This window comes from Podarcis vaucheri, assembly GCF_965113315.1.
Source record: "Podarcis vaucheri genome assembly, chromosome: 11".
Taxonomy (NCBI): Eukaryota; Metazoa; Chordata; class Lepidosauria; order Squamata; family Lacertidae; genus Podarcis; species Podarcis vaucheri.
The window spans coordinates 31,785,318-31,799,763 of record NC_138749.1 but is presented as its reverse complement, the minus strand read 5'-3'; the positions used below and the strand labels follow the sequence as shown (position 1 = coordinate 31,799,763).

Here is a 14,446-nt window from a genome sequence, read left to right as displayed (position 1 = left end):
GTCTAGGGCTTGCTCTGTCTTATCCTTGGGTTTTTATTTTAATTTAATTTTACCATCTGGAATAGTTTTGATTGGAATATTTCACATGCATAGTCACACTGGGTGATATCCGATGGTGCCCATCTGCCAGCAGAAAAAACTTTGGCTTCTCCTTCTCCGTATAGACCTCATGCTCTGGGACAGATTTGGTTGGTTGGATAGATTTGCTGCAGGGAAGGAGAAGTCCTATTGTGCTATGTTGCATATCTCTTATTTTCATATAATATTGCCGTGTGTGTGGAATTAAGACTTTTTCTCACAGCTAAGACTGTCTTTGGGGGTGGGGTATAGTGGAGGGAAGGAGGACTGATGGAAGGGAAAGCAGAAAACGTTGAACAATCTTATATGGAGGAAGTAGAATTCTATTTTTGTTCTTGGGATTTTGAAAAAAAGCTTTTTGGTATTTTTTTTTAGCTTCCTTGTTGAGAATTGTCTTGCTGTAGGTATATTTACATTGTATACTTTGATAGCTAAAGTTGTCAATGGACAAGCAAACCATGGTCAGGATGACCCGCAGAATGCCAGAATTTCTGATGCAGAAATGGAAGTGGATGCTGGCACAGCCGAAAAAGAGAACGAAGAATCTCCTAGCATTTTGGAGCAGCCAGACGGACAGACAGTTACTGAATCAGTGATGGTAAAAAAGAAGAGAAAAAGGAAGAAAAAAGATTCTGAACAGGAGGGAGAGAATCTTCCTGACGAAAGAACTATTTCTGCAGAAGTGGCTGAGGGAGAAAAAACTAGAAAGAAAAGTAAGAATCTAGAAATTGTTGCTACTATGTCACAGTGTGCATGTGTGCTGATTTTGCTAATCTTCTTCCAGACGCTAAACTATTTATTGCAAGATAAAACAGCCTTAGTGACACAACCAGATTTAATAATCACTCAACTGAAGCTCATTTACTTCATCTTAATGACAAGTGTACAGCATAAATAGAGATGATTTTCATCTTGAATTTGAATTTACTTTAAAACCTGAATGTAACAAAATGGCTTGATCTGCATCTGCAAGTAGTTGGATACAATATGTGTTGTATTCCGAAAGATCTGTAGGCTGTGCAATTGCACAACAATGTTCTATATTTCAGGGTCAGTTATGAAAAGTGAGTTTTATAACGGTTTGTGTTGAATTGTTTCCATAGTCACAAGAATATATCCACTTGAAGTTATTTCGTTAATTTATTTTTCATTAATTTTTATGTCATTTATTCCATTAAGTATTTTCAGGAACTGTTGTCATAGTTAAAGTGCCATATTAATAATTATGAGAAATAATGAAAGATTCAGCTTACTGTTAAATAAATTCCATATACTGACTGGCATTAGGATGACTGGGTTAGGGAGGACATTGTGTAATTTTCTTTTTCCTTCCTGTTAACTTAAATACAAGATTAATGCTTTGTGACAGTGGGAAATCCAGATCACTTTAGGAAATTGCACTTCTTTCACACTAGAGTCCTTCCAGTGAAGGAACCCAGTAAATTAAATACTCTTCATCAGAGCCACTGAATAGAGTGCAATAGAATTAACTGGATCTGGTAGGAGGAAGCTTTAATTAAAAGCATATTAGTTATTCAGAATCATCCTGCCTGCCCATAACAAATAGACCAGTGGTGTAACTGAAATTTACTTTGGGGTGGGTGGGGAGGAAATGACCAAAGATCAATTTGAGAAAATGGGAATGAAACACAGAAAATACTGAAATGTAGTGCTTTTGAAAATTGCCATCTGGATAGTAATTTCAAAGAAAAAAGTTAATGGAAGCAACCAGAGGCTCTGTCTTTTAAGTGTGTTTGAGTGGTAATTGCTTCAGTGGACATATAATGTTCAACAATACATTGACAGGAAAAAATCTACCATCTAATGTGGAGATAAATGGCGCAGAAGAAATTGGTGAGGAACTGGAAGTCCCTGATGAAGAAACGCCTGCCAAAACTCTTCCATCTGTTGAAGAAGACCCACAGGTGGATGAAGAGACAGAGGGAGACCTTGGTTCAACTTTATCTGGGTAATAAGATACATTATCTTTGCAGAATAATATGAACAAGCCTTGTTACAAAGTGTAAATATAACAACTTTATTACTTCCTTTCCAAAAGTCTCCTAAAGATTCCCTGCATTGCTGTATTACATAGAGCCCATTTCATTTGCCACTTAGATGTGGCTGACAAATCTGCCTTAATTTTCTTTATATGGAGCTATTGAGTCTCTTATATACAGAAACAAACATTTTTTTTTGTTTGGAGAGTGCATAGGAGCATTCAAAACAAATGTCATAGCTTGCTTTCTCTTTGGGCTGGGAGAAAGATAGCACACCTCTATAGAATCTCATAGGCAAATATTGAATAACTGCAGTGTGCTGTGAACTTCTTTTTACTTGCTATCTGTGTGTGAGCAGCAGTCTTCAGCTTGAACAATGTGGCTTCATCTTCTTTCCTCCCACCTGTAGTCCCCTGCCCCATGCAGCCCCACATCTGCTCTGAAACGTTGCAGGGGGAAGAGAATTGGAAGGCCTATTGTGTGAACAGAAGCGTGCTTGCACAGTGCTGAATTTTGCCTTCAGATACAATGTTTGAGTATTGGAGGGGGTCCTTTGATAGGACGTTACAATGCAGTCCTTTAACTCCAGCGGGGCAGCAGTGGAGTGTGATAGAATGGCATAGCCACCTCCACAATTCCTCTGCTCATGCTTCCTGGGGCAGAAGGCAGTTGGAGGTAAAAACCATGTCACGCCAGCCTGGAAATGATGCAGTGATAAGGCCTGATGCTGAGTTTCTTGGGGGAGTGATGCCAGTGGAACTGTTTTGGGCTTGGCCACTCCCAATTCCCACCCCAAGCAGCACAGTGGATGGGCAGAGGGAGGGGGGCTGGATTCCAGCCTTAGCCTTATATGAGTATACAAATGTGACAAATAAAATAATAAGTGTTAGATTTAGACTTTGTGCTAAATTCTTGCCCAGCAAGTGACTCTCAGGGTAATCCTGATGAAAGCCCTACCTTATCTTTGTTTTCCAGCTGTAAAATAGGAATAGTGAACTAGTCTTCAACAGTAATTGCGATGAGATTGCACATGAACAATCGTGTGTAAATGCCAGTAAAGAGAGAAGTGAGTTTGAGCGCTTTTTGCTTATCAGTCTCTTTGAGCAAGCCTCTGTCTCAGCACAGCTGGTGAAAGACAAAAGTGAAAGACAAGAATCTACCATGAGCCTATGGGGTAGAGTAGGAAAACCATTAATGCTTTCTTCATATTCTTCTTACCTTTACAGTATTCAGAAAGGTAATGAATTCCTAGACATGGATTCCGGAGAAGCAGATGATTCAGATGCGAGTTCTGAGCACCATGTTGGGCAGCCTTCAGAGTCTCAGATGTCTCTCAAAACAAATAAAGAAGGTTTTGAAGAAAACAGTTCAGCAAAGGTAAACAATACAGTGGTACCCCGCAAGACGAACGCCTCGCGAGACGAAAAACTCGCAAAACGAAAGGTTTTTTCGTTTTCGAGTTGCCTCGCAAGACGAATTTCCCTATGGGCTTGCTTCGCAAAACGAAGCTTGCCCCGGGGACAGCGGGTCTTCTCTTTTGAAGCAAGGGGCGGCGGGGAGAAGCGATCTTCTCCCCGCAGCCCCAGGTCCGGGGACAGCGGGAAGCGCTTCCCGCTGCCCCCGGACCTCTTTTGAAGCAAGGGGCTGCGGGGAGATCGCTTCTCCCGGTGCTCCGAAGCCGGGTGGGGGGGCGGGAACACCTGCCCCCACCGCCCGGCTTCGGAACGCTGCTCCGAAGCAGGGCGGGGGGGCGGGAACACCTGCCCCCGCCGCCGGGCTCCGGAGCGCTGCTCCGAAGCCGGACGGGGGGCGGGAACACCTGCCCCCGCCGCCGGGCTCCGGAACGCTGCTCCGAAGCTGGGCAGGGGGGCGGGAACACCTTCTGAAGGCGGGCGGGGGGGGGGAAGTCTTTGTCCCCCCTGCCTGCCTTCCCAGGGGCTTTTAAATCGCCCCCGACAGCGGAGAAGTCCTCCGCTGTCCCGGGGCGATTTTAAAATGCCGCCCGCCAGCATTTTAAGATCGCCCGGACAGTGGAGAAGTCCTCCACTGTCCCGGGGTTTTTTAAAATGCTGGGGGTGGGAAGAAAAGCCCTTGTCCCGTCCCCCCATCCTTCAGAAGAGGTCCGGGGACAGACTGTCCCCGGACCTGGTCTGAAGGCGGTTTCCCTAGGAACGCATTAATTGATTTTCAATGCATTCCTATGGGAAACCGTGCATCGCAAGACGAAAAACTCGCAAGACGAAGAGACTTGCGGAACGAATTAATTTCGTCTTGCGAGGCACCACTGTATCTACATGCGATTCTAGCCTACTTCCTATTTCAAAGAAACAACTCATAAAATAAAACCCACAAGTAGGCAGTGAATGCCACACTTAAGGTTTCTGTTCTGATTCAGCAGAGATTCCTGCATATGGATATTGCTTTTGGATATGGCTATTATGTACAGAACAGGGTGGGGGAGGTAGTGCTTTGAAGACATTGCACCTGCATTTGCAGGCCTACTACCAGATAAGAGGTTTTATCATCTCTGATAGCTTATTTGGACAAGGACTCATACCAAATGTTCTGGGAGCTCACTGATCGTTTCCCATTTCTTTGTTCTGGATTTGTTCTTTCGGGTAAAACAACTCAGAATGAGTGGAGGACCAGCTGGGTGAGGGACTGTTTCAGCCTTCTTCTTCTTCCCAGCTATTTTCCCACTTAAAATTGCCTTCTTCTCAAATGCCTTTTTTCCTTGAGGAAAAACAAATAAACCAGAACCTGTTTCACTTGGGGGGAAAAGCAGCCTGGGAGAGGAGACAATTCTGAGAGATGACTTAGGTGAGGAGGAAAGGATTAAGCAGTCATCAACCCACATGGGGAAAATGTTCATGGAATATGCATGTCCACCCGGAGAATGCCTGCTATTTGTTCAGTGGGGGAGATACACAGCAGTCTGCAAAGATTTTTGCTTCATATGCACAAGCTGTAAAAGCTTCTGACACATCATCATTACCACTATTATTATATTTATGTATTTATATATTACATTTATATACCACCTTTATCTTCCAAGGAGCTGAAGGTGGTGTACTTGGGAGCTGACTGAAATTCTACTTTAGTTCAATTTCCCCCCAGAGAGTGAGAGAACAATATGTGGAGTTCCCCCACTTTCAACCGTGACACACACATGAAATTCTCATCAGTGTTCACTTCTGTTTTGTAGAGAAGTCAGCTTAGTGGGTAGAGGTTCTTGGGTAGAGAGCCTCTCCTTTCATCATTAAAGAAGCCAGGACCATAAGATCATACTAACTGTCCTTATTTCCTTGCAGAATGAAGTAGCAGAGTTAGATCAACCGGATGAAAATACAGCCTTTCCAAGTTGTAATGATGAGCTTATGTGAGTAAAATAATTGGACGTGATTCCCATTTCCCCACATATAATGAAACTAGTCCTATAGCCTGATTTGGGGGTGGGGGAGGCTTTCAAACAAGTTGTGAGTTCAGGTGATCTCTCTATGGATAGAATAGGAAGGAGGTTCATGTCTATGATCTCATAACTCCTATTCCTGGTTCTCAGCCTTGCTTTTAATTTATTACATGGGCTTGGTAAAGTTGGTCTGGAGATTTTAGAAAAGAAAACTCACTACCATTTGAAGTGAATAAAATAACAGAAAAGAGGTGGAAAATATATGATGGGTGTGAGGTCTTTTTGCCCAAAGGAATCTGTCTTTTTAATTTCATATTTGCTATTCTAGAGTGTAATCCTATGTATGTAGATTCAGAAGTAAGTCTCATTGAGTTCAATGGGGCTTACTTCCAGGTAAGCTCATAGGAATGGAACCTATTCACCTTCCTACAAAGGTGTGGCATTGGAATATAATGTTCCTTTTGGTCGGTGAACTAACAAGATCACAAAGGCTTTGTCACAGAGACTTTATAGACCTTGTGAATACCTAAAATCCTCTGAATACCTGTTGCTGGAATTCACAAGTGACAAGAGTGCAGTTGTGCTCAGGTCTTGCTTGGAGGTTTCCCATAGACATTTGGTTGACCCCTGTGACAACAAGATGTTAGAGTAGATGGGCCTTTGGTCTGATCCAGCAGGGCTCTTTGTATGTTTCTATTTCTGTTTCTTAATGTTTATAGAAGTAGATTCTTCTGTGCAAGATTGAAATACATAGTTTGAATCCAAAGGTGTGAGTATTGTTTGAGCGGAGTCTTAGATTTTTAGCAATTTCTCCATCCTGCAGAAAATTTCTAGGCTGCTTTGCATGTCTTTCTGGAAACTCCTCTTACACTCAGAAGTGGCTTTTGGGACACAGGGGGCTTCAGCAGGAAGTGACTGGCAGGAAAATATAATAGATGGCACCACCACTTCTACATCCCATAATAAATTATGTTAACTGAGATGGTTGGTGATGGACTAGATTTGTGTGTGTTGGAAAATATAAATATATTCAATTTAACTTCAGGGAAATGGATAGAGCAGCTATTGAAAAGCCCACAGTGAAAGGACAACTACAGAGACTTGCAGCAGAACCGTCAGAAGAAAAAGAACTTCCAGTTAATGACACATCTGAGGGCAAGATTTCTCTTTCAGAGGTTCTGGTTGCTGCAGAAAAGGTATGGGACTAAATAATTTAAAATTAATACAAGCCTTTATTGTCTCTTCTGTGCACATGGAAGCTATTTTAATTTCACAACCCAATCCTGTTTTTCAGAGGGCTCAGGAGATTGGCTGCATTGTTGCACACACCCTTGTTGTTATTTCAATTTGTATACTGCATTTTATCAAAAGATCCCAAGGTGATGGATAGCATTAAGGACACATTTTATGGAGCATAATAATAAACACATAATACAAAGCAGAATAATAGACAGCATAATGATAATAACTCTTATCTAAGTTCTTTATGTCTCTTTCATTTAGAGTTCTGTGCAAGATACGACTGCTAACATAACTGGACCTACCATAGAGCAAACAGACAGAGCAAGCAATGATGTGGCAAGTGAATCCCAGTAAGTATATGTAAAGTAGAAAGATTGAAAAATATGGCTTAAAGTGTGCATCACTTCACCACTTACTATATTCAGTTGTGGTGAAGAAAGCAGCTCCTAATGGTGCCTAGAGAATGTCATCTCCTAATCAGACATTGTAGGAACTACTTGGAGTTAAGCAGCTTACACTGATCTGTGTTTTTTTGGGATAGAAGAAGAGGTGACATTTTGAAGCAAAGTCTTGCTTTGATACTGAACCAAATCAATCCTTTTTAGAGATGAGTCAAATAGTACTAAACTTTAACCGTAACAGAGCATTAGGCATAACTGTTTCAATGAGTGGAAACTAAAAACAGAACTTTTCACAATTTCTTTTTGGATTTTTTGCATTTGAAATCACTTGGACATTTTAGGGAAGGGATGGGGAATCAGGTCCCATCCCTGATGTTGTTGGACTATAGCTCCCATCACCCCTGAGCATTGGCTTTGCTGACTTGCGCCGATGGGAGTTGTAGCCCTACAAAATCTGGAGGGCCGCAGGTTTTCCATCTCTGTTTTGGAGAGTATAAATAATTGTTTTTATAAGTTATTTGCAGGTTTTGCCTAAAGAGTGTTGGGATTATAATTTTTTCTCTCTGTGTGTTTTCAGAGACACTCAAAAAGCTCCTGTAGTGAGAGGCCGTCGGCAGAAACCTAAACCTAATATATTGAAAGTGTGCAGCAGAAAAGAAGCACCTCTCCGGGAAAAGCCTGAAAAGTCAGAGGCTAATGAAACAGGAGGAAAGGTATTCTCTATGTTAGATTTAATTCTCCCCTTACCCTGCTCCTGCAATTTGGGAAATTAGGAAAATAACTCTCCATTATTATTATTATTATTAGTGATTTTTAACTCTATGTAAAGGATTATGTTAATTGTTTTCTATAGTAGCTTTCTGCCACTTTATTAACTACCATTAACTACTGTTATTTTAAAAATGTATACTCCACTTATTTTTATGCCTGTTCCTCAGAACAATGACCAGCATGATGCACTCAGTATCATCACAGAGGAGACTGCAGAAAAAGATTGCCAAGTTTTAGATACTGAATCTCTGTAAGTATGTTTATTCAAGTTTATTCTATAATTTATAGACTGACCGTTAGAGTTACCCCACAGCAGGTTGCTCACAACGTATTACAAACTGTAAAATTGTTCTATAAAACACAATATGACTAAAACATAATAGCAGTAGCAGTTAAAAACAGTATCAGAGAATTAAGCAGATTCAGATAAACTGGTCTTAAATCATGTCATACTTTAAAGACCAAAACCAGCACCTTGGACTGGGCCTAGAAATTAATAGGCAGCTACTGTAGTTGGCACAGAATAGGTGTGAGATTATTGGAACTCTAAGTTCTCATAACTTTTCTTACTACTGCTTTCTGTACCACGTGAAGTTTCCAGACAGTCTTTAAGGGCAGACTAGTGTAGAGCTCATTACAGCAATCCAACTTGGAGGTAAGAAAGCTGTGTATTACAGAGGCAATGTCTGCTTTCTGTGGATAAAGCCACAGCTGCTACACCACTCCTGTTTTTATTATACAACTATGCCTGTTTATATACTGTTGTTGTTGTTGATGATGATGATATACCTTTGGTTTATTCATATGGGGAGAGTTGATCCTCCATGGTGACAAGCTTCTAAAATTCGAAGTGGCAACTGTAATTGGTTCAAATAACAACCAGGTTCAATTACATTATGAGATGAAGGATATTTGCAATGTTTAATACCCCCTAATTCTTTTCCTCCCTGAAATCATTGTTCTTTCAGGACTAGTAAGAAATCACAAGAAAGTAGCAAGCAGGTTGTCTTGAAACCTGCACCATTAGCAAGGGGACGAATACAGAGGCCCAAGCCAAATATAGGAAGGGTTGCTAGAAAGCCAGAAGAGCCAGCAAGAAACACGGAGGCAGAAGAAGAAAAGGCAACTGATGCAGCCATTGAATCATCTGAGAAGATTCGGATACAAGCTGAATATAACAGCCATGAACTCCTAACTGTTACCACAGTAAGTACCACAGCCTGCTTGCTACTGTACATAAAACATTATGTGAGCACTTGACATTTTGGATGAATTAGATTCCAGCCAGCAAACATTTATGCTTCTTGTAAACCAGTTAGTCTAAAAGGTGCCAGAGCACTCATTTTCTTAATATAGATGGTAAGATCACATCTTAAGTACTCAAAGCTTTCTGTATTATATTTTTTCTGGAACCCCACACCCTTTTCAGTCCCCTTTATTTTATTTTTTTAGCCACATGCATAAAGCTGAATGTGCACAAATTAAATGTGAGGAAGTTGCAGGCTTACTATACACACAGTCTTGATCTTTAATTCAGAATTCTGGAAAATGGGCTTCCTGCTGATGTTGAAGATGTACACTGTAGGTGCACAGGGCATTCTATCCCTACTTTAGCAGACAATGTACAAAACTTAGGTTTTTGGGACTGGGGCCTATATTGGAAAACATTCAAGAGCACAGCATTATTTTGCTTAAATAAGATGTAATCTGGTCCAGAAAATAACATGTGCACATACTGGTTTTGGTACCCAAGTTAAAGCTTGCCTTCTTTTTTCCAGATGTAATCCTCAATAATTCAAAACATGTGTTTTGTTGTGCTAACTGTATTAGTAAGAAAGGGCAGCACACTTTTGAATTGCATTGACTTCATGCATAGAAGAATCCCGAGTAGCATGAAAACTTACTGGTACTGCTTTATCATACCAAAGCAGTCTAGTACATTAGCAATTTTGACACCCCCAGTACCAGTGTAACCTTTTTTTGTAACTATTATTTTAAACTGTTATTTCCTTTTATATTGGTATTAATTTCTTACGTTAATGCAGGCTAAAGGCTTAAAAGAACACTGTGTTCTCGTCTAAGTATACGCTAGCTGAATGTCTTCAAGATTATTTTCTTTATGAACTCTTACACGTTGGATGTTTCAGAGAAGTTTAATTTGTTTCCTAGGAGGCAGCTAGTTATGAAGCTGACATTCCCCACTGTGATGTCTTAGAAGACAAAGCTGTTGCCAGTGCTGAGAAAGTGCTTTTGGCACACACAGTCCAATCTCCTGTAAAGACACTCTTCGAATGTGAGAGCCATGAATTTAAAAATGTGTTTCCGTCAAGTGATAAAGTGGAGAATGTGAAGGATCTTGCTACCAGGTAAGATTTATTATTTTGTAAGTAAAGAATAAGGGGCACAATGCCATCTTCTTAATGGAAAAAAATGCATACTGACATATGTGTATGTTTGTGGCAAATACATTGTGCAGGCACTCTCCCCGCCCCCAACGCACATTCCACTCGGGTTCAACCGTGTTTACGTGCGTTGCCACAAAATAAAAAATGGCGCCAAAATGCCGTGAAAAGAGTGGCAGAGAGCTGGAGAGCAGTGAAAAACAGCTTGCATGACTGCTGCAAGTGTCTCGCTGCCTCCACCCACTCATCCTTCTTGGCTTGGAAGTGCTCTGTGCTTCCCCTTGTCTGCCCACCTACCCGTGCCTCCCTTGCTCACTTGTCAATTTTGTTCCTTGAGCAGGATCTGAGAGTCCCTCTGCCCTCTGACTGCCATCACCCTCTCCCTCGCCGCCCCACAAGCAGGCAGCAACATTATTTATTGGGGTATGAGTGAAAACATCTGTTGCCTGCATGATAATTATAGGAATTGTCCTTAGTAATTGAAACATGTGCAAAGAGTGTAAATAAGCACGTATTCATGTGGGTTGTGGTGTTGTATTGGGCAACACTGTGTTGATTGGCTTTTTCGTTGCTCCTGAGATTTTAAAAAGGAAAACTAAATCACACATCCTTTCTTGCTTACTTAGAAGTTATAGAAGTCCTGTTGCCTTTTTTTTCATCCAACAGAGATTCCAGTTTTGTACAAGAAGAAAAAGAAAATTTTGTTGAAGTAGAGCCATCTTTGAAAAGTCTAAAGGAGAACACAGAAAAGGCGGCAGAAACTGAGGAATTAATACAAGCAGAAAAAGAAATGCTTACAAATGAACATAAGACTGACTCTAGCGAAAATATCAGGAGTGAAGGCAGCAACTCGTCTAATCTGGATGTAAGACTTATTTTTAATGCTGGTACTTGGTAATTTAATGGCTTCAGGTTGCTGTATCGTTTGCTCCTGAAAGTACCTATGAATTCACTTGCATAACAAAGCATTAAACAGTAAATTACACTTAATACTGTGATTTGTAGAAAGCCCTATGTGGGACAAATGGTGTGTTGGCAGTCAGTTTGCATGTTGTTTCCTATGAGATTACTTGTTGACCTTAGGCCATATATGAGATACTTGCAGTTTAATTTCAGGAGCACAGTGTCACTATTTTTTCCTTAAAAAAACCCAGGAGTTCCTGGCAATGTATGGCAAATCATTCTTGAAACTCAAGCATGAAGGATTTCTTTGTGAAGAATGTCCATGTTTTAACAAAGACATTAAGATGACTTTCTTAATTTGGGGTTGTTTTTTAAAGTCACATAGGCACAGGCTTGTAGTAAACTGCATGGACTGTTTACAAAGCTTAAGTGAGTACCAGATTCTTATAATGACTGAGAGTTAGTAGAACAGTTCAGCTGGTTTAATGCCACTTTCCCCCTTGCTGATGTTGCATTACTTCCCTGTACAAGAACTGAAAAATATTACCTTGTATGTTATAATAGAACAAGCTGTTGGTAGTCCTGTGTTGTACTTGGATTCCCTGCCTGATTTGTGTGTGTGTGTGTGTTTCCTTGAACTTTATAATTTAACTGCATGCATTTTGCACCAGGTATTGAACATTCTGATAATATATTTTAGGAAACTATAGCATGCGTAATCCTGCCACCGTCACTTTTGTCAGAGGGGAACTCTGCAGATACTCAAGAAGCAGCTGCAACAAATGAGATCGGCTTGTCTCCCCCAAGCCATTCTGACTTCAAAAGTAGTGATCCAAATGAAGTTTTATCATCCCCAGATATCCAAGAAAAGATTACAGTTGGGTAAGGATCTATCAGCTTTTAAAGAGTTTTATCAGTTGGAAATCCACCCCCCCCCTCTTTACAGGTCTGCTGATTTGAAACATAGGTTGAAAAAAATCCTATTCATTTGATACGTTGATAGATGTTGCAGATAACGGATTTTCCTTAACTGAAAATGAGATGCAATAACAATATCCAAAATTAAACCTTGTTTTCCATCCTTCTGTGATGGAGCTATTGCCAGAACAAGTTTATCTGTCTCGCTTTGGGGCCAGGGACACCCAAGCAGCCTTGCCACGGATAGGTTTATTCCCTCTAACAGATCAATGCAGTACCATTTGGGGGATTTCCTGGTCTTCAGGAGTAACTATTCAGAGGTGAAACATGGTGTTGCAGTAGTGTAGGCATGGAACATGGTTTTCTGCATCTAAGCTGTAGTTAACTAGGGAATCCTTGGGAAAGCAATGAATGTGTGATTACTGAAGATGAAAGCAAGATAACACCACATAATTAAATTTACTGATGAACTGAAAAGAAAATTATTTCTATTGGTTGATTGAGTTTACTTATGTGCCGCTTTCCCACAATGAACTGTGTCCAAAGCTGATAGCCGCAAAAGGCATATGTTGGGTAGGGCAATGATGTCAAGTCTCTCCCTCAGCCTTGTGGAAGTACCAAATGCAAGTTTTATTGCACTTGTTTTTCTGTTGCATATTTGAGAAGTACACTAGTTACCATTAATCTGTGAAACATGGGATAAATCATTTAACCTATGGATGTAGTTTTGTTGCATGTGTGTATCAGTGGTGATGTATCTGATGAGAATGATTTTAACTGCCGTATGTGCTGCTTTGGGTCTCCCCTCCAGCAAACAGAGCACTGTTCAGCCAACACCTTTTCTCAGAGGCAGATTCCAGAGACCGAAACCTAACATAGGAAGGGCAGTTGGAAGGAAAGAAACACCATCTCTAGGAAATGAAGCAGCAGCAGCTGGAACTGAGAAATCAGAACTGCAGAAACATGGACCTTCCAGAACTCTCCCTGCAGCAGTAAGTTAAGAAAAGGGCCAGACTTTCTTTAGTAGTAAAGACATTTCAAATTCAAGAGAGATTTTGTTTCTATATTTTTGCAAATACAGAGTAAAGTTGAGACCATCATTGCTAAAATGGTTCCACGTTTTGATGTTTATATTGCTTCTTATTGCCAGCCTCAGTTAAAGAGTGACAGAAAAAGATTACCTGCTGAAGGCTTGGAGAACAGACTGGTAGACATGGAGAAAGTGATTCAGGAAGACCCTCAAGCACCCAGTACCTCTCAGGATATTTCAGATCAATATCCCAGGTGTGTGTTCTTCAACAAGGTCTTGTTAGCTTGTCCCAAACTCCCTTTATTATGTGTGCATGACTTTACAAATCCTCCATATTTTTAAGAGTGCAGTTCTTCTCTGCTGGGGCCCCAATGGGGATAACGCTTCTTATGGCCTCAAGCTGGTGATGCTCAGGTTTTGATGATACAGCAAGAGGAAAAACAAATGGGGGTTCTGCTGTGACACAGCGTAGGCAAAGGTTCTCTAATTAAACCATCTCTTAGCTATAGGAGAGCTTTGGGTTAGTGCACTCCCACCAGTAGCAACTAGAGGGCACACAGTGATAAGAAAAAAGCAAAACAGGCCCTCCTTAACTGGGGGGAAAGGGAGTCCTACGTTAGAGTTCCGCCTTTCCCTTTTCTTGTGTGTGCTCACCTTGGGCTTTCTGCTTCCTTCCTTGCTTGGGCAGCTGCTAAAGCCTGTATCTGCTTCCTAGCAGTCTCCCATCTGCTCCCCCATCACCCAAAGCATGTTTAAGTGATCATTTATCCTACCACACACTTTGGACGATTCCACACTCTCCTTTCTGTTCTAGCTGCAACTGTTTTTCTCAGGTGTGGAGAGTATTGACTTGAGGCAAGGACGCAGCTAGCATGGGGCACAGCTCTGCCAGAACCCCAACACACTTTGTTTCCAACTGCAGTTTCCTAGGTCCGAATTCAGGAAATGGCAGTTGTTGCAAACCACAGAGTCAGATTTCCTCTCCTGCTTCTTTGTAGAAAAGAAGATGGATGATCCTGGGCCCTTTTCAGCATATTAGGTCTGAATGTAGCCATTCAGCTCTTAGGCTGAACTTTACTTCCTCTGGTTAAGTTTGCTCTTTCTTGCTCTAGAACTGCCACTGGGAGAGAAGCAGTTGGTCAAGTGGGAAAATCTGTGAATTTATTAATTAAAATATTTCTAAGCTAAACTTTAGGGTGGAGCCATCTTCCCTTCCTCAGTAAAACTGTAAACAACAACAATAGAAAACAGTTAAGTAGCGCTGGTTTTGTAGCTGGTGCTGCAGCCAGGAG

General features: G+C 41.1%; 1 protein-coding gene across 3 annotated transcripts in view; it reads left to right on the top strand.

The window, feature by feature from the left end:
* The window catches only part of BDP1 (BDP1 general transcription factor IIIB subunit), a 51,794-nt gene that overhangs the window by 15,056 nt on the left and 22,292 nt on the right, over positions 1–14,446 (top strand). For all 3 annotated transcript variants that reach the window (XM_082191847.1, XM_082191846.1, XM_082191845.1), the window contains exons 10-23: positions 510–791; positions 1,885–2,047; positions 3,305–3,455; positions 5,390–5,457; positions 6,533–6,683; positions 6,991–7,079; positions 7,708–7,843; positions 8,069–8,151; positions 8,870–9,107; positions 10,071–10,267; positions 10,970–11,168; positions 11,907–12,088; positions 12,936–13,116; positions 13,275–13,408. In XM_082191847.1, the coding sequence (XP_082047973.1) occupies positions 510–791; positions 1,885–2,047; positions 3,305–3,455; positions 5,390–5,457; positions 6,533–6,683; positions 6,991–7,079; positions 7,708–7,843; positions 8,069–8,151; positions 8,870–9,107; positions 10,071–10,267; positions 10,970–11,168; positions 11,907–12,088; positions 12,936–13,116; positions 13,275–13,408 (2,254 nt within the window). The remainder of the gene's footprint in view (positions 1–509; positions 792–1,884; positions 2,048–3,304; positions 3,456–5,389; positions 5,458–6,532; positions 6,684–6,990; positions 7,080–7,707; positions 7,844–8,068; positions 8,152–8,869; positions 9,108–10,070; positions 10,268–10,969; positions 11,169–11,906; positions 12,089–12,935; positions 13,117–13,274; positions 13,409–14,446) is intronic.